A 20,000-nucleotide genomic window follows, 5' to 3' on the forward strand; every position below is an offset into this window, starting at 1 on the left:
CTCTCCTGTCAGGTGTGACAGGGTGGGTGGGGATATGGATCCTTCCTCTCCTGTCAGGTGTGACAGGGTGGGTGGGGATATGGATCCTTCCTCTCCTGTTAGGTGTGACAGGGTGGAGACATGGATCCTTCCTCTCCTGTCAGGTGTGACAGGGTGGGGATATGGATCCTTCCTCTCCTGTCAGGTGTGACAGGGTGGGGATATGGATCCTTCGTCTCCTGTTAGGTGTGACAGGGTGGAGATATGGATCCTTCCTCTCCTGTCAGGTGTGACAGGGTGGGGATATGGATCCTTCCTCTCCTGTTAGGTGTGACAGGGTGGAGATATGGATCCTTCTTCTCCTGTCAGGTGTGACATTCTGAACCCCTTCCTCCCTTCCTCCAACCCCCATTCTGACTCCCTACCTCCCTTCCTCCAACCCCCATTCTGACCCCCTCTCTTTCTTCCTCCAACCCCCATTCTGACCCCCTTCCTCCCTCCCTCCCTCCCCTCTCATCTGTAAATGATTGTGTAAACATCTCTCCATGCCATTCCTCATTACACATTTTTTGCCTCCCGTCTCCTCCCTCTCCCCTTCACCCTCTCCTCCCTCTCCCCTTCTGCCTCTCCTCCCTCTCCCCTTCACCCTCTCCTCCCTCTCCCCTTCTGCCTCTCCTCTCCTCCCTCTCCCCTTCACCCTCTCCTCCCTCTCCCCTTCACCCTATCCTCCCTCTCCCCTTCTGCCTCTCCTCTCCTCCCTCTCCCCTTCTGCCTCTCCTCTCCTCCCTCTCCCCTTCTGCCTCTCCTCTCCTCCATCTCCCCTTCTGCCTCTCCTCTCCTCCCTCTCCCCTTCAGCCTCCCCTCTCCTCCCTCTCCCCGTCACCCTCTCATCTCCTCCCTCTCCCCTTCACCCTCTCCTCTCCTCCCTCTCCCCTTCTGCCTCTCCTCTCCTCCATCTTCCCTTCTGCCTCTCCCCTTCTTTCTCTCCTCTCCTCCCTCTCCCCTTCAGCCTCCCCTCTCCTCCCTCTCCCCTTCACCCTCTCCTCTCCTCCCTCTCCCCTTCTGCCTCTCCTCTCCTCCCTCTCCCCTTCTGCCTCTCCTCTCCTCCATCTCCCCTTCTGCCTCCCCTCCCCTCTCCTCCCTCTCCCCTTCAGCCTCCCCTCTCCTCCCTCTCCCCTTCACCCTCTCCTCCCTTCTGGGCTCCCGAGTGGTGCAGCGGTCTATGGCGCTGCATCTCAGTGATCAGTCATCTCAGAGGCGTCATTACAGACCTTGGTTCGATTCTAGGCTGTATCACACCAGGCTGTGACTGGGAGTCCCTTAGGGCGACGCACAATTGGCCCAGTGTCGTTCGGGTTTGGCCTGGGGGTAGGCCATCATTGTAAATAAGAATTTGTTCTAAACTGACTTGCCCAGTAAATGGTTAAATAAAGGTTAAACACCCGTACCCTCTTCACCCTCTCAACAGGAAGTAATTTCCCTAGAAAGACTGACTGGAGGAATTATAACACGAGCTGATAGACAGGCAGACTGCAATAGGACCCAGCTGATAGACAGGCAGACTGCAGTAGGAACGAGCTAATAGACAGGCAGACAGCAGTAGGACCCAGCTGATTGACAGGCAGACTACAGTAGGAACCAGCTGATAGACAGGCAGACTGCAGTAGGAACCAGCTGATAGACAGGCAGACTGCAGTAGGACCCAGCTGATAGACAGGCTGACTGCAGTACGAACCAGGTGATAGACAGGCAGACTGCAGTACGAACCAGCTGATAGACAGGCAGACTAAGGTTGTAGCTTTCATCTGTTGGTGATGCGATTTGGATTTCAATCGATCAATCGGTTAGTCAGTCGGTAAATTAATAAATCGTCATCTTAGCTATCGATCAATCTGACTAATCGAGTTCAATACACCAACAGACATTTTAGAATGGGCTCTGATTAGTATATAGAGGCAATCTCCATACTGATTGACAGGGCCGTGGGCCAATCACATACCAGTGTCGAGTTTGGTTCCTTTGGTGCAGGCCACCATGGCTCCCATGCTGGGCTGTGACGTCATCCCTGCCATGGAGTCCACCTTCGACAACATATTAATAGTTAGTGAGTGTGTGCGTGCGTGCGTGCGCGTGCGCGCGCATGTGTGCGCGTGCGAACGCGTGTGTGTGTGTGTGTCTGTGCGTGCGTGCGTGTGTGTGTGTGTGTGTGTGTGTGTGTGCGTGCGTGTGTGTGTGTGTGTGTGTGCGTGTGTGCGTTACCCACCGCGACATCCACTACATCGGCCCCGGCCTCAGCGCAGGCCAGCATGGCGGCTACTCCAGCCCCCGCTGTGTCGTGTGTGTGGACGTGGATGGGAACGTCAGGATAACGATCACGCAGGGCACTGATCAGGATACGGCTGGACTCCGGCTTCAACAGACCGGCCATGTCCTGGAGAGGACAGATGGAGGGATGAAGAGGTAGAGAGAGAGAAAGAGAAGGAGAGAAGTAGAGAGGGATGAAGAGGTAGAGAGAGAGAAAGAGAAGGAGAGAAGCAGATGAATAGAGAGTTAGATTGAAGGGCAGTGGTCGTTTCTCTGTTAGAGCTGTTTCTGCTATGTCTAGTAATTGTCTGGTAATTGTCTGGTAACTGTCTGGTAACTGTCTGGTAACTGTCAGGTAACTGTCTGGTAACTGTCAGGTAACTGTCTGGTAACTGTCTAGTAACTGTCTAGTAACTGTCAGGTAACAGTCTAATAACTGTCTGGTAACTGTCAGGTAACTGTCTAGTAACTGTCTAGTAACTGTCTGGTAACTGTCAGGTAACTGTCTAGTAACTGTCTAGTAACTGTCAGGTAACTGTCTGGTAACTTGTTGTCAAATGGTTCTCTCAGAGGAGACTGTTTACTTCCGGCGCCGACAGAGATGGCCGCCTCGCTTCGCGTTCCTAGGAAACTATGCAGTTTTTTGTTTTTTTACGTGTTATTTCTTACATTAGTACCCCAGGTCATCTTAGGTTTCACAAGCATTTCGCTACACTACAAGCATTTCGCTACACTCGCATTAACATCTGCTAACCATGTGTATGTGACAAATAAAATTTGATTTGATTTGATAACTGTCTAGTAACTGTCTGGTAACTCTCTAGTAACTGTCAAGTAATTGTCTAGTAATTGGATTCACCTCTACATCACCAGAGGATCAGAGGAGGAGTAGGATAAGGGTACGGCTAAAAGCTATGAGAATTGGTCGTCTAGTACTACCGGAACAGAGAGTAAAAGGAGGTTTCTGGGGGGGATAAAATAGCTTCAAGGTATAATGTACAGACAAAGGTATGGTAGGATGTGAATACAGTGGAGGTAAACCTAGGTATTGAGTGATGATGAGAGAGATATTGTCTGTAGAAACATCATTGAAACCAGGTGATGTCATCGCATGTGTGGGTGGTGGAACTGAAAGGTTGGATAAGGTATAATGAGCAGGACTAGAGGCTCTACAGTGAAATAAGCCAATAAACACTAACCAGAACAGCAATGGACAAGGCATATTGACATTAAGGAGAGGCATGCTTAGTCGAGTGATCATAAGGGTCCAGTGAGTGGTGAGGTTGGTTGGGGGTCACGGCGATTCAGACAGCTAGCCGGGCCATCGGTAGCAAGCTAGCATATGATGGAGGTCTGTTTTTAGCCACCTCGTACGTTTCCGTCGGTAGATTAGTGGGGTTCCGTGTGGTAGAGGGGATCAATACAATTGGCAAAATAGATATAGTTATAGTGACTCAAGAAACATTGTCCGATAGGTCTATTCAGATAGCAGCCGATAAGGGGGGCCGCAGATGGGCGTTCAGGTAACGTTGTGACGGAGGAGCCAGTTGGATAACTCCGTCGGGCAGATAACGTCGGTAGTCCAGTCGTGAAGGCCCGGTGGGGTTCCGCGTTGGCAGTAAAACAGGTCCGGATAGGTGATTGTAGCCCAGGAGTGATTGATGGAACTCCTCAGCTGGCTAGCTCCGGAATAAATTATGTTTGCTCCGGGACCGACGTAAGCCAATAGTCACACGGATAGCATCTAGCTAGCTGCGAGATTCAGGTATAAATGTCCAGAGCTTGCGGTTGAAATCCGGGGATATGGAGAGAAAAATAGGTCCGGTATGTTCTGGTCTGAGTCGCGTTGTACAAAACTGCCGATAGCTTTTCTAGCTTTAGGATTGCTGAAGACCACAAACCGTGGTTCGCTGAATACTAATGTTAGCCAGTAAACTGACTAGCTTCTGGTTAGCTTCTGACTAGCTTCTGGCTAGCTTCTATTATGGATTTTAGATTTGAGGTAAATCTTATTTTTTAATTGGTGAGGCGGGTTGCAGGAAAGTGATTTGAAGTTGAGTTTTTGGAAAATAAAATATATAAAAGATGTGCGAAGAAAATATGTAAATATATAAAATATATATATACACGGGACACGACAAGACGAGGACAAAGGACGTCTGACTGCTATGCTTATCTTGGTAACATCTATAACATATTGGTAACATGTGTGTGTAGATATGCGTGTCAGTAAAAGTCACCTTGATACAGAGTACGTGAGTCCCAGCCTTCATCAGTTCCTCAGTCAGCTTAACATAGTACGCCAGGGAGTACTTCTGTCTCATGGGGTCTGATACGTCTCCTGTGTAGGAGATAGCAGCCTCCACCACCCCTCCTGCCCTGTGGATGACGAAGGTTGACGATGATGATGTCTGCGTTAAATATAGACGTGGCTATAATACGATGTACCTACTGTATTTTGACATGCAGTATCACATCACGGAGACAAAACGACACACGCGCGCGGTGATGTGAGGAGGGCTAACTCTTTGTTCCTTAGGGACAGTCTGGACGGTACGGTCAACCTACCTGCCGGCGGCTTCCATGCCCAGTATCATGTTAGGGAGGTAGTTGAGACTGTCAAATACACGGAATATATCCATGCCGTTCTCCTTCGCCACCTCACAGAACCTGGGGAGAGAGGAAGAGAGAGGAAGAGAGAGGAAGAGAGATTGAGGAAGAGAGAGGAAGAGAGAGGAAGAGAGATTGAGGAAGAGAGAGGAAGAGAGAGGAAGAGAGAGAGATAGATAGATATAGAGAGGAAAGAGAGAGGAAAGAGAGATAGATAGATAGATAGATAGATAGATAGATAGATAGATAGATAGATAGATAGATAGACGGGGGAAGGAGGGTTGAGAGGCGGATGAGGAAGAGGGTAAATAGATTATTGTACCATCATATTCTGAGGAAGGATGTTGATCTGTGAGGTCTGTTGTCAGGTACGTTTGTGTGTGGTCTTGTAGGGTAGTTGGTGTGTGTGTGTGTGTGTGTGTGTGTGTCTGTGTGTGTGTGTCATCACCGATAGGGTGACAAACACACACACACAGTTCCTATAATACTAGCTACGGTCAGTATTTATATATTCTCACTACCAGCCACTTTGTATGCATAAACCCACCTCAACCACTCTAGTAACCCTGCATATTGGATATATTAGCAGGGGTGTTGTTAGGACCGAGACAAAACTGTGCCAATATATGCTCCAAACACCGGCTTCGATGGCATTATCTCTTTTATACAACGTTATTTTGATGAATTTATTCTTACTATTTAATCTCGTCTCTTAGGTTTTGGCCTTTCTAGGGAGTTTTTCCTAGCCACCGTGCTTCTACACCTGCATTGCTTGCTGTTTGGGGTTTTAGGCTGGGTTTCTGTACAGCACTTTGAGACATCAGCTGATGTACGAAGGGCTATATAAATACATTTGATTTGATTTGATTTTTAATCATTTTGTATGATATAGTCCGGAAACACAAATATAGGGTTGCTACCCAAAGCAGGCTGGTCGTTTGTTCTATTGGTTCGGTTGGCATCAGAGACGAGACCCAGTCAGTCTTTGTTCTGTATCTGTGGACGAGACCCAGTCAGTCTTTGTTCTGTATCTATGGACACGACCCAGTCGGTCTTTGTTCTGTATCTATGGACACGACCCAGTCAGTCTTTGTTCTGTATCTATGGACACGACCCAGTCAGTCTTTGTTCTGTATCTATGGACGAGACCCAGTCAGTCTTTGTTCTGTATCTATGGACACGACCCAGTCGGTCTTTGTTCTGTATCTATGGACACGACCCAGTCAGTCTTTGTTCTGTATCTATGGACGAGACCCAGTCAGTCTTTGTTCTGTATCTATGGACACGACCCAGTCGGTCTTTGTTCTGTATCTATGGACGAGACCCAGTCAGTCTTTGTTCTGTATCTATGGACACGACCCAGTCAGTCTTTGTTCTGTATCTATGGACACGACCCAGTCGGTCTTTGTTCTGTATCTATGGACGAGACCCAGTCAGTCTTTGTTCTGTATCTATGGACACGACCCAGTCAGTCTTTGTTCTGTATCTATGGACACGACCCAGTCGGTCTTTGTTCTGTATCTATGGACGAGACCCAGTCAGTCTTTGTTCTGTATCTATGGACGAGACCCAGTCAGTCTTTGTTCTGTATCTATGGACACGACCCAGTCAGTCTTTGTTCTGTATCTATGGACACGACCCAGTCAGTCTTTGTTCTGTATCTATGGACACGACCCAGTCAGTCTTTGTTCTGTATCTATGGACACGACCCAGTCAGTCTTTGTTCTGTATCTATGGACACGACCCAGTCAGTCTTTGTTCTGTTTCTATGGGAGGGGGTACCTAGTCAGTTGTACAACCGAATGCATTCAACTGAAATGTGTCTTTCCGTATTTAACCCAAACCCCTCTGAATCAGAGTTAGGTTGTGTGTGTGTGTGTGTGTCCTCTCACTTGAACACTGCGTTATCAGGGTAGTTAGTGTATCCTACAGCGTTAGCTCCTCTCAGTAACATCTGAAAGGGAACGTTGGGTACTAAGGTTCTCAGCTCCTGGAGTCTCTTCCAGGGACACTCGTAGAGGAATCGCATGGCCACGTCAAATGTAGCTCCTACACACTCACACACACACACACACACACACACACACACACACACACACACACACACACACACACACACACACACACACACACACACACACACACACACACACACACACACACACACACACACACAGAGAGAGAGAGTTTCAGTTACACCATCTCCACAGTCTACAGTGAAGCCATGCAGATACCGCAGGGAAGGATCATTTAGGTCATGTCATCAGAAAGCCATCAGAGAGCCAGAGAGGGTCAGAGATATGGGACGGATCCCAAAATGGCACCCTATTCCCTTTGTAGTGCACTTCTTTTAACCAGGGTCCATAGAGCTCTAGTGCACTATGTAAGAAGAAGGGTGTAATTTGGAACGCAACCCAAAGAGTAAGTATTGAAGGAGATTAATAAGTATAAGTATTGAAGGAGATTAATAAGTATAAGTATTGAAGGAGATAATAAGTATTGAAGGAGATTAATACGTATAAGTATTGAAGGAGATTAATAAGTATAAGTATTGAAGGAGATTAATAAGTATAAGTATTGAAGGAGATAATAAGTATTGAAGGAGATTAATAAGTATAAGTATTGAAGGAGATAATAAGTATTGAAGGAGATTAATAAGTATAAGTATTGAAGGAAATTAATAAGTATAAGTATTGAAGGAGATTAATAAGTATAAGTATTGAAGGAGATAATAAGTATTGAAGGAGATTAATACGTATAAGTATTGAAGGAGATTAATAAGTATAAGTATTGAAGGAGATTAATAAGTATAAGTATTGAAGGAGATAATAAGTATTGAAGGAGATTAATACGTATAAGTATTGAAGGAGATTAATAAGTATAAGTATTGAAGGAGATTAATAAGTATAAGTATTGAAGGAGATAATAAGTAATGAAGGAGATTAATAAGTATAAGTATTGAAGGAGAAAATAATTGTCACGCCCTGGTCTAAGTATTTTGTGTTTTTCTTCATGTATTGGGTCAGGCCAGGGTGTGGCATGGGTTTTTGTATGTGGTGTGTATGTATGGGGATTGTAGCTAGTGGGGTGTTCTAGCTAAGTCTATGGCTGTCTGAAGTGGTTCTCAATCAGAGGCAGGTGTTTATCGTTGTCTCTGATTGGGAACCATATTTAGGCAGCCATATTCTTTGAGTTTGTCGTGGGTTATTGTCCTTAGTGTCTTGATGTCCTTATTCTGTGTTAGTTTACACTAGTATAGGCTGTTTCGGTTTTCGTTACGTTTATTGTTTTGTAGCGTTTGTATTTAGATTCGTGTTTCGTTTGTTGAATAAACATGGATCGCAATCTACACGCTGCATTTTGGTCCGACTCTCCTTCTCACCAAGAAAATCGTTACAATAAGTATAAGTATTGAAGGAGATTAATAAGTATAAGTATTGAAGGAGATTAATAAGTATTGAAAGAGATTAATAAGTATAAGTATTGAAGGAGATTAATAAGTATAAGTATTGAAGGAGATTAATAAGTATTGAAAGAGATTAATAAGTAGAAGTATTGAAAGAGATTAATAAGTAGAAGTATTGAAGGAGATTAATAAGTATAAGTATTGAAGGAGATAATAAGTATAAGTATTGAAGGAGATTAATAAGTATAAGTATTGAAGGAGATAATAAGTATTGAAGGAGATTAATAAGTATAAGTATTGAAGGAGATTAATAAGTATAAGTATTGAAGGAGATTAATAAGTATTGAAAGAGATTAATAAGTATAAGTATTGAAGGAGATTAATAAGTATAAGTATTGAAGGAGATTAATAAGTATTGAAAGAGATTAATAAGTATAAGTATTGAAGGAGATTAATAAGTATAAGTATTGTAGACAGTAGAAAGTAGGACTCTGGTTTGTGTACTAACTCTACAGGGAGATAAAACATGAGTTGTATTAGTTTTCACTGTTTTCTCTGGTCAAATACAAGCTGTCGTGCAGAGAAAGACAGAAATAGGGAGAAAGAGAGAGAGAGAGAAAGAAAAGAGAGAGAAAAGAGAGAGAAAAGAGAGAGATGGAGGAAAAGGGAGAGAGAGAGACAGAAAGGCTTTTCAGAAGCCTTTGAAACTCCCGCTGCTCAGAGATCATTACAGTGTTAGAAGTGTTTGTTTCAAAAAAGCCTCAATTTGGCATGAGGGTCTGCTATACAAATTGTTGTAAAGTGGTGTTAGGGGAAAAACATACGACATTATAAAATCCATGGACACAAACAACAAGGGCAAAAATCACACGCTTCTTTCCACAGGGCCGTGGGGCGAGACAGGGAAACAACTTATAGCCCCACCCTCTTCAACAAATATATCAACGAACTGGCGCGGGCACTAGAACAGTCTGTAGCACCAGGCCTCACCCTACTAGCATCTGAAGTCAAATGTCTACTGTTTGCTGATGATCTGGTGCTTCTGACCCCAACGAAGGAGGGCCTACAGCAGCACCTAGATCTTCTGCACAGATTCTGTCAAACCTGGGCCCTGACAAACCTGGGCCCTGACAGACCTGGGCCCTGACAGTAAATCTCAGTAAGACCAAAATAATGGTGTTCCAAAAATGGTCCAGTCGCCAGGACCACAAATACAAACTCCATCTAGACACTGTTGCCCTAGAGCACACAAAAAACTATACATAACTCGGCCTAAACATCAGCGCCACAGGTAACTTCCACAAAGCTGGAACGATCTGAGAGACAAGGCAAGAAGGGCCTTCTATGCCATCAAAAGGAACATAACATTTGCCATGCCAATTAGGATCTGGCTAAAAATACTTGAATCAGTTATAGAGCCCATTGCCCTTTATGGTTGTGAGGTCTGGGGTCTGCTCACCAACCAAGAATTCTCCAAATGGGACAAACACAAAAATTGAGACTGTGCATCAAGGACATCAACCACCCGAGCCACTGCCTGTTCACCCCGCTATCATCCAGAAGGCGAGGTCAGTACAGGTGCATCAAAGCTGGGACCGAGAGACTGAAAAACAGCTTCTATCTCAAGGCCATCAGACTGTTAAACAGCCACCACTAACACTGAGTGGCTGCTGCCAACACACTGACACTGACTCAACTCCAGCCACTTTAATAATGGGAATTGATGGGAAATGATGTAAATATATCACTAGCCACTTTAAACAATGCTACCTTATATAAATGTTACTTACCCTACATTATTCATCTCATACGCATACGTATATACTGTACTCTATATCATCGACGGTATCCTTATGTAATACATGTATCACTAGCCACTTTATACTATACTATGCCACTTTGTTTACATACTCATCTCATTTGTACATACTGTACCCGATACCATCTACTGTATCTTGCCTATGCTGCTCTGTATCATCACTCATTCATATATCCTTATGTACATATTCTTTATCCCCTTACACTGTGTACAAGACAGTAGTTTTGGAATTGTTAGTTAGATTACTTGTTATTACTGCATTGTCGGAACTAGAAGCACAAGCATTTCGCTACACTCGCATTAACATCTGCTAACCATGTGTATGTGACAAATAAAATTTGATTTGATTTGATTTGATTTGTATAATTTTGCATAAATATCCTCTGTGCACAACTTAAAACACTAAATAATGCATGCAGAGCAGAATTAGGCCGATACCCACTAATTATCAAAATCCAGAAAAGAGTCGTTAAATTCTACAACCACCTAAAAGGAAGCGATTCCCAAACCTTCCATACCAAAGCCATCACCTACAGAGAGATGAACCTGGAGAAGAGTCCCCTAAGCAAGCTGGTCCTGGGGCTCTGTTCACAAACACAAACACACCCTACAGAGCCCCAGGACAGCAGCACAATTAGACCCAACCAAATCATGAGAAAAAAAAAAGATAATTACTTGACACATTGGAAAGAATTAACAAAAAAACAGAGCAAACTAGAATGCTATTTGACGCTAAACAGAGAGTACACAGCGGCAGAATACCTGACCACTGTGACTGACCCAAACTTAAGGAAAGCTTTAACTATGTATAGACTCAGTGAGCATAACCTTTCTATTGAGAAAGGCAGACTATGTGCACACTGCCCACAAAATGAGGTGGAAACTGAGCTGCACTTCCTAACCTCCTGTCCAACGTATGACCATATTAGAGAGACATCTCTCTCTCTCTCTCTCTCTCTCTCTCTCTCTCTCTCTCATATATATATATATATATAGACAAGACAGAGAGAGACTTAGAGATGTTAATAACCAGTACCCCATTTACTCATAAACAGATAAATGTTATTAGTCTGTACCCCATTTACTCATAAATATATCAACGTTATTAACCAGTACCCCAATTACTCATAAACATATCAACATTTTTAACCAGTACCCCATTTACTCATAAACATATCAACATTTTTAACCAGTACCCCATTTACTCATAAACAGATCAATGTTATTAACCAGTTTGTAAACTCAAGCCTCAGTCTCGCTGCCAACATCCCCTCCGGCATGCAGACCTCAGCTATGACCTTCCTCAGTAGGCGAGATGATCGGATTCCCGCTCGTTCTCCCAGCTCCTCCAACGATCTGCTCCTGCTCCGCATCAGATGACCCAGCTTGGTACACCCCACGCCTAACAGGCATGAACGTAGTCTGGCTGAACCCAGAGCACGGGATTGGATGGCAGTGTTATGAAAAAGAGGCTCTTCAAAAAGCCACATCCCTGGTGGCGTGCCGGCCTTACAGGACAAGTTGAAAACTCTCCAAGCCTGCATAACAGACTCATAAAATTGGGTCAGGCCAGACAAATCACCCCCCTCTAGCTTTAAGAGGAAAAAGTGCTTGTCTAAGCTCAAACCGCCCGCTCTCCTCATCAGTGTGTAGTCTGTGTCGACCCAGCTAGAACCATCACTGTACAATAGTCTCTGGGCTTCTTGAAGCCGGAAAGCCATGATCCTGGAGGAAATTTCCGCCAGTCCTTGTCCTCGTGCAGTGGCAGATACGGAGCTTTAATCCAATCTTGTCCAGACCAGAAGAAATTAACAAGGGTCCTGTGAAGCTCTTGTATCTGACCCCTCGGTGGGGTAACCATGGAGCAGATCCTATCTGAATCCCCCTGGTAACCGTGGAGCGGATCCTATCTGAATCCCCCCTGGTAACCATGGAGCAGATCCTATCTGAATCCCCCTGGTAACCGTGGAGCGGATCCTATCTGAATCCCCCTGGTAACCATGGAGCAGATCCTATCTGAATCCCCCTGGTAACCGTGGAGCGGATCCTATCTGAATCCCCCCTGGTAACCATGGAGCAGATCCTATCTGAATCCCCCTGGTAACCGTGGAGTGGACCCTATCTGAATCCCCCTGGTAACCGTGGAGCGGATCCTATCTGAATCCCCCTGGTAACCATGGAGCAGATCCTATCTGAAGCTCCCCTGGTAACCATGGAGCAGATCCTATCTGAAGCCCCCCTGGTAACCATGGAGCGGATCCTATCTGAAGCCCCCCTGGTAACCATGGAGCAGATCCTATCTGAAGCTCCCCTGGTAACCATGGAGCAGATCCTATCTGAAGCTCCCCTGGTAACCATGGAGCAGATCCTATCTGAAGCCCCCCTGGTAACCATGGAGCAGATCCTATCTGAAGCTCCCCTGGTAACCATGGAGCAGATCCTATCTGAAGCCCCCCTGGTAACCATGGAGCAGATCCTATCTGAAGCTCCCCTGGTAACCATGGAGCAGATCCTATCTGAAGCCCCCCTGGTAACCATGGAGCAGATCCTATCTGAAGCCCCCCTGGTAACCATGGAGTGGACCCCCCCAACAGCCTAAAAGTGCTTATAAAACTCAGATGGTAAACCATCGATGCTAGGGGCTCGGCCTGATGAGAGCTGTGTAACTGCTGTGGACAGCTTCCCGCAGGGTGAAGTCAGAGTCCAAGGCGACTCTCTGCTCAGGGCCCAACTTTGTAACAACTGTTTAGCACACAGAGACTCACAATGCTCCAGCAGTATACTGTTGACAAAACACACGTATTTGGGCTGTAGAAGTCAACCTCATTAGTCTCATCACTTCCCAACCTCCCAACATTGTCTCAAGGACTCCAAGTTCCATTTAATAACTCTACATTTTCCCCAAAACAACAAACACTTTTCACAAAACATGACAGTGTGTAACAATTTAACATTAAAATGCCAATAAGAAGACGACCTTCGTGGACAGGACAAGTGAATATCAACAGACACATTATGGTGATCAGAGAAACCCACAGGGGTAATGGCACACCTTCCAACACTACTACAGTAGTGATCAGATACATACAACCTGTCTAACCTTCCAACCCTACTACAGTAGTGATCAGTTACATACAACCTGTCTAACCTTCCAACCCTACTACAGTAGTGATCAGATACACACAACCTGTCTAACCTTCCAACCCTACTACAGTAGTGATCAGATACATACAACCTGTCTAACCTTCCAACCCTACTACAGTAGTGATCAGATACACACAACCTGTCTAACCTTCCAACCCTACTACAGTAGTGATCAGATACACACAACCTGTTTAACCTTCCAACCCTACTACAGTAGTGATCAGATACATACAACCTGTCTAATATTACTACACTGACACGACCTTCATTAACCTTTAGCCATGTGTACTGCCTAACTTTAGCATTCCTTACTCTCCACACATCAGAAAGCTCAAACTCAGTTAATAGACCAGACAGACAAGTAGCTGACCGCAGGTGAGGTTCTTCAGCAGTGCGATCAGCAGTAAAATCCAATTTACAGTTCCAGTCCCTCCCGTATTCCTCTCCCTTCCCCCTGCTAATTCCTGTCCCTTCCCCCTGCTATTCCTCTCCCTCCCCCTCTTATTCCTCTCCCTCCCCCTCTTATTCCTCTCCTTCCCCCTCTTATTCCTGTCCCTTCCCCCTCTTATTCCTCTCCCTCCCCCTCTTATTCCTGTCCTTCCCCCTGCTATTCCTCTCCCTCCCCCTCTTATTCCTGTCCCTTCCCTCTTATTCCTCTCCCTCCCCCTCTTATTCCTGTCCTTCCCTCTCTTATTCCTGTCCCTTCCCCCTCTTATTCCTGTCCCTCCCCCTCTTATTCCTGTCCTTCCCCCTCTTATTCCTGTCCCTCCCCCTCTTATTCCTGTCCCTCCCCCTCTTATTCCTGTCCTTCCCCCTCTTATGCCTGTCCCTCCCCCTCTTATTCCTTTCCCTCCCCCTCTTATTCCTCTCCCTCCCCCTCTTATTCCTGTCCTTCCCCCTGCTATTCCTCTCCCTCCCCCTCTTATTCCTGTCCCTTCCCTCGTATTCCTCTCCCTCCCCCTCTTATTCATGTCCTTCCCTCTCTTATTCCTGTCCCTTCCCCCTCTTATTCCTGTCCCTCCCCCTCTTATTCCTGTCCTTCCCCCTCTTATTCCTGTCCCTCCCCCTCTTATTCCTGTCCCTCCCCCTCTTATTCCTGTCCTTCCCCCTCTTATTCCTGTCCCTCCCCCTCTTATTCCTGTCCCTCCCCCTCTTATTCATGTCCCTCCCCCTCTTATTCCTGTCCCTCCCCCTCTTATTCCTGTCCCAGAGAAACCAGACAAAGAGAAAAAAGACACCCTGTGAAGAATGATCACCATCATCGTTTTTATTTTCTCTTAACCTGACCACGTTTCCCGCCACCTTTTGTTGCCGTGACAGCAGTAACACATTCCCTCAAGTGGAAACGCTTCTTCACACTCAACTGGTCTAACCCCACCGTCTTCTGTAACACCACAGCTGACCTCAGAAACTTATCAACATCAAAAACATCTGCCAATTTGACAGATTTCCCCAAAGTCTGATCCAGGAACACATTTATCTCCTCTAGATTGTAAATTGAATCGTCACCAGCTGCTGTCGTATCAGGAGAGGTATCCATATCCTTCTCCTGATCCTCCTCAACTGAGGCCACAGACCTCTGACTCCCCTCACCTCAACTGAGGCCACAGACCTCTGACTCCCCTCACCTCAACTGAGGCCACAGACTTCTGACTCCCCTCAACTCGACTGAGGCCACAGACCTCTGACTCCCCTCACCTCATCTGAGGCCACAGACCCCTGACTCACCTCAACTGAGTCCACAGACCCCTGACTCCCCTCACCTCAACTGAGGCCACAGACCCCTAACTCCCCTCACCTCAACTGAGTCCACAGACCCCTGACTCCCCTCACCTCAACTGAGGCCACAGAACCCTGACTCCCCTCACCTCAACTGAGGCCACAGACCCCTGACTCCCCTCAGCCACATCCCTCTCAACACTCCCCACTTGCACCCCATCACTCGTACCGGGCACCTCCTCCACTACCTGAGAGATAAGCTTCACCTGAACCCCCTCCTGTACCCCATTACTCATACTGGGCACCTGCTCACCAGTCTGAGGAACTGGCTCTTCATATCCATCCTTACCTTCTACAACAATATTTTTCTGCTGCATAACGTTTCCCTCTAATACAAGTTGCAACTCCGTGCCCTCAACACGGATAACTTGTTCCTCAGCAACAGGTGCTTTTGGCTGCTCTACCTCTGTCGGCCCACCTCTCCTTACATCAGTGGGCCCAGGCGTTAAGAGGCCCACCTCTCTCTACATCAGTGGGCCCAGGCGTTAAGAGGCCCACCTCTCCCTACATCAGTGGGCCCAGGCGTTACGAGGCCCAGCTCTCTCTAGATCAGTGGGCCCAGGCGTTACGAGGCCCAGCTCTCTCTACATCAGTGGGCCCAGGCGTTACGAGGCCCACCTCTCTCTACATCAGTGGGCCCAGGCGTTAAGAGGCCCACCTCTCCCTACATCAGTGGGCCCAGGCGTTACGAGGCCCAGCTCTCTCTACATCAGTGGGCCCAGGCGTTACGAGGCCCAGCTCTCTCTACATCAGTGGGCCCAGGCGTTACGAGGCCCAGCTCTCTCTACATCAGTGGGCCCAGGCGTTACGAGGCCCAGCTCTCTCTACATCAGTGGGCCCAGGCGTTACGAGGACCACCTGCGCCCCTCCCTCGGCCTTCTCCCTTTTCGGGCAAACATGTCGCTTAAGGCCAACATCCCTACACTCAAGAAGAAGAGTTGACTACCCGTACTAGCATAAACCATATACAGACTTTTGTCATACTAGATTTTAAACGATAACACTAAAGTCTGCTCCGGTGAGTCCCAAAACATAAACATCTGTCGCCAAAATAACATTACCTGTTTCAGAGCTGGTTGTTTGAAACGACATAACCTGTTTCAGAGCCGGGTGTTTGAAACGACATAACCTGTTTCAGAGCCGGTTGTTTGAAACGACATAACCTGTTTCAAAGCCAGGTGTTTGCAAACCAACGGGACAATCTTAATTGAACTTGCAAACTTCCCAAACCCCAATAACTCGTGCTCCAACAGCTGATTGGGAATAAACGGAGGTACATTCTAAATTGTTACCCTTGTTGACAGAGAAATAAGTGGCGTAACTTGAATAAACATTAAGAATTACACCATGCTCAACCATCCAATCAACAAGACACTCTTCTTTAAGAAGTACACCATGCTCAACCATCCGATCTACCAGACACTCTTCTATAAGAAGTACACCATGCTCAACCATACGATCAACCAGACACTCTTCTTATAGAAGTACACCATGCTCAACCATACGATCAACCAGACACTCTTCTTATAGAAGTACACCATGCTCAACCATCCGATCTACCAGACACTCTTCTATAAGAAGTACACCATGCTCAACCATACGATCAACCAGACACTCTTCTTTAAGAAGTACGCCATGCTCAACCATCCGATCAACAAGACACTCTTCTTTAGGAAGTACACCATGCTCAACCATACATTCTACAAGACACTCTTCTTTGAGAAGTACACCATGCTCAACCATCTGATCTACACGACACTCTTCTATAAGAAGTACACCATGCTCAACCATACGATCTACAAGACACTCTTCTTATAGAAGTACACCATGCTCAACCATACGATCTACAAGACTCTCTTCTTTAAGAAGTACACCATGCTCAACCATCTGATCTACACGACACTCTTCTATAAGAAGTACACCATGCTCAACCATCTGATCTACACGACACTCTTCTATAAGAAGTACACCATGCTCAACCATACGATCAACCAGACACTCTTCTTATAGAAGTACACCATGCTCAACCATACGATCAACAAGACACTCTTCTTTAGGAAGTACACCATGCTCAACCATACATTCTACAAGACACTCTTCTTATAGAATTACACCATGCTCAACCATCTGATCTACCAGACACTCTTCTTTAGGAAGTACACCATGCTCAACCATACGATCTACAAGACGCTCTTCTTTAAGAAGTACACCATGCTCAACCATCTGATCTACCAGACACTCTTCTTTGAGAAGTACACCATGCTCAACCATACATTCTACAAGACACTCTTCTTTGAGAAGTACACCATGCTCAACCATACATTCTACAAGACACTCTTCTTTGAGAAGTACACCATGCTCAACCATCTGATCAACAAGACACTCTTCTATAAGAAGTACACCATGCTCAACCATACATTCTACAATACACTCTTCTTTGAGAAGTACACCATGCTCAACCATCTGATCTACAAGACACTCTTCTTTGAGAAGTACACCATGCTCAACCATCTGATCTACAAGACACTCTTCTTTAAGAAGTACGCCATGCTCAACCAAACGATCAATAAGAAAAACCACCACCGTTTTATTCATCCGGGATGCATAAGCAACATTCTCATATCGCACCTTCTCTCCTACGACGACCAGAAACTCCTTCACGGTGGCAGTAGCTTCAGTAACTCAACTAAAGCCTTGCCGAAGTGACAGGGACGACGTCCCCATGTGGGTCGCCACCCCCCGCCCCCCAAACTCAGGGTAACTTCGACACGAAAAACAATATACTTAAATCTACCACAACAAATAAATAAAAATAATGATGACCTTAATCATGCATCATCATCAGCAAAAAGGGAAACCACCAAGACAAGGAAACAAGAGAAAACACAGGATATATACATCTACTCACAACTCCCAGCATGCACCTAACCCTCCCAGCATGCAGAGAGAGACAAAGAGACAGAGAGACAGAGATGGAGACAGGGAGAGAGACAGAGAGACAGAGAGAGACAGAGAGAGATAGAGAGAGAGACAGAGAGATAGAGAGAGAGAGAACAGGTAGACAGAGAGAGAGAGAGAGAACAGGTAGACAGAGAGAGAGAGAGAACAGGTAGACAGAGAGAGAGAGACAGACAGAGAGACAGAGAGAGAGAGAAAGAGAACAGGTAGACAGAGAGAGAGAGAACAGGTAGACAGAGAGAGAGAGAACAGGTAGACAGAGAGAGAGAGAGAACAGGTAGACAGAGAGAGAGAGAGAGAGAGAGAACAGGTAGACAGAGAGAGAGAGAGAACAGGTAGACAGAGAGAGAGAGACAGACAGAGAGACAGAGAGAGAGAGAGAGAGAGAACAGGTAGACAGAGAGAGAGAGAACAGGTAGACAGAGAGAGAGAGAGAGAGAGAGAGAGAGAGAGAACAGGTAGACAGAGAGAGAGAGAGAGAGAGAGAGAACAGGTAGACAGAGACAGTAAAAGACAGATAAAGACAGTCTCACCTCCCCAGTTCTCCAGGCTGAACAGGTTGTTGAAGCTATGTGATACGTAAGGTGCTATCTTCTTCAGGTCGTGAGTTCGCACCCTGGTGGCCAGGAGGGACTGTTGACCAGGAAAAAGAAGACTACAGTTGAAGAGGTTAAGTGCCTTGCATCTACAGTGTCATCTCACTCTGCACGAAATGTTGGGATTTGAACCGACAACCCTCCGGTTGCTGGCCCACTGCTCTAACCATCTAGGCTACCTACAATCCAACTACCATCTGGGATCCATAGTGCAGGCCTGATACTTTCCACCGATGTCTGTGTGCGTACGTTTCTATGCGTCTGGGCCCAATGTTGGATCTACAGTGTTACCTACCAGGTGGGTGTCCATGAACAGAAGACCAGGGTGGGCTCTAACCTCTAACCTCTAACTTCTAACCTCTATGTTACCTACCTGGTGGGTGTCCATGAACAGAAGACCAGGGTGGGCTCTAACCTCTAACCTCTAAACTCTAACCTCTATGTTACCTACCAGGTGGGCGTCCCTGAAGGTGGTGTCCATGAGCAGTAGACCAGGGTGGGCTCTAACCTCTAACCTCTAACCTTTAACCTCTATGTTACCTACCAGGTGGGCGTCCCTAAAGGTGGTGTCCATGAGCAGTAGACCAGGCTGGGCTCTAACCTCTAACCTCTATGTTACCTACCTGGTGGGCGTCCCTGAAGGTGGTGTCCATGAGCAGTAGACCAGAGTGGGCTCTAACCTTTAACCTCTATGTTACCTACCTGGTGGGCGTCCCTGAAGGTTGTGTCCATGAGCAGTAGACCAGAGTGGGCTTGAACCTTTAACCTCTATGTTACCTACCTGGTGGGCGTCCCTGAAGGTGGTGTCCATGAGCAGTAGACCAGAGTGGGCTCTAACCTCTAACCTCTAACCTCTATGTTACCTACCAGGTGGGTGTCCATGAGCAGTAGACCAGGGTGGGCTCTAACCTCTAACCTCTAACCTTTAACCTCTATGTTACCTACCTGGTGGGCGTCCCTGAAGGTGGTGTCCATGAGCAGTAGACCAGGCTGGGCTCTAACCTCTAACCTCTAACCTCTATGTTACCTACCTGGTGGGCGTCCCTGAAGGTTGTGTCCATGAGCAGTAGACCAGGATGGGCTCTAACCTCTAACCTCTAACCTCTATGTTACCTACCTGGTGCGCGTCCCTGAAGGTTGTGTCCATGAGCAGTAGACCAGAGTGGGCTCTAACCTCTAACCTCTAACCTCTATGTTACCTACCAGGTGGGTGTCCATGAGCAGTAGACCAGGGTGGGCTCTAACCTCTAACCTCTAACCTCTATGTTACCTACCAGGTGGGTGTCCATGAGCAGTAGACCAGGGTGGGCTCTAACCTCTAACCTCTAACCTTTAACCTCTATGTTACCTACCTGGTGGGCGTCCCTGAAGGTGGTGTCCATGAGCAGTAGACCAGGCTGGGCTC

At 46.5% G+C, this 20,000-nt stretch overlaps 1 protein-coding gene across 1 annotated transcript in view; it reads right to left on the minus strand.

Annotated features, from left to right (window-relative positions):
• LOC139415808 (pyruvate carboxylase, mitochondrial-like) overlaps positions 1-20,000 on the minus strand; it is a 403,045-nt gene that overhangs the window by 48,993 nt on the left and 334,052 nt on the right. Inside the window, exons 15-20 of the mRNA XM_071163915.1 lie at positions 18,533-18,632; positions 6,786-6,942; positions 4,852-4,953; positions 4,524-4,662; positions 2,243-2,410; positions 1,979-2,060 (exon numbers count right to left, since the gene is read on the minus strand). Of these exons, the coding sequence (XP_071020016.1) occupies positions 1,979-2,060; positions 2,243-2,410; positions 4,524-4,662; positions 4,852-4,953; positions 6,786-6,942; positions 18,533-18,632 (748 nt within the window). The remainder of the gene's footprint in view (positions 1-1,978; positions 2,061-2,242; positions 2,411-4,523; positions 4,663-4,851; positions 4,954-6,785; positions 6,943-18,532; positions 18,633-20,000) is intronic.

The sequence above is a fragment of the Oncorhynchus clarkii genome, chromosome 9 (assembly GCF_045791955.1).
Source record: "Oncorhynchus clarkii lewisi isolate Uvic-CL-2024 chromosome 9, UVic_Ocla_1.0, whole genome shotgun sequence".
Classification (NCBI taxonomy): Eukaryota; Metazoa; Chordata; class Actinopteri; order Salmoniformes; family Salmonidae; genus Oncorhynchus; species Oncorhynchus clarkii.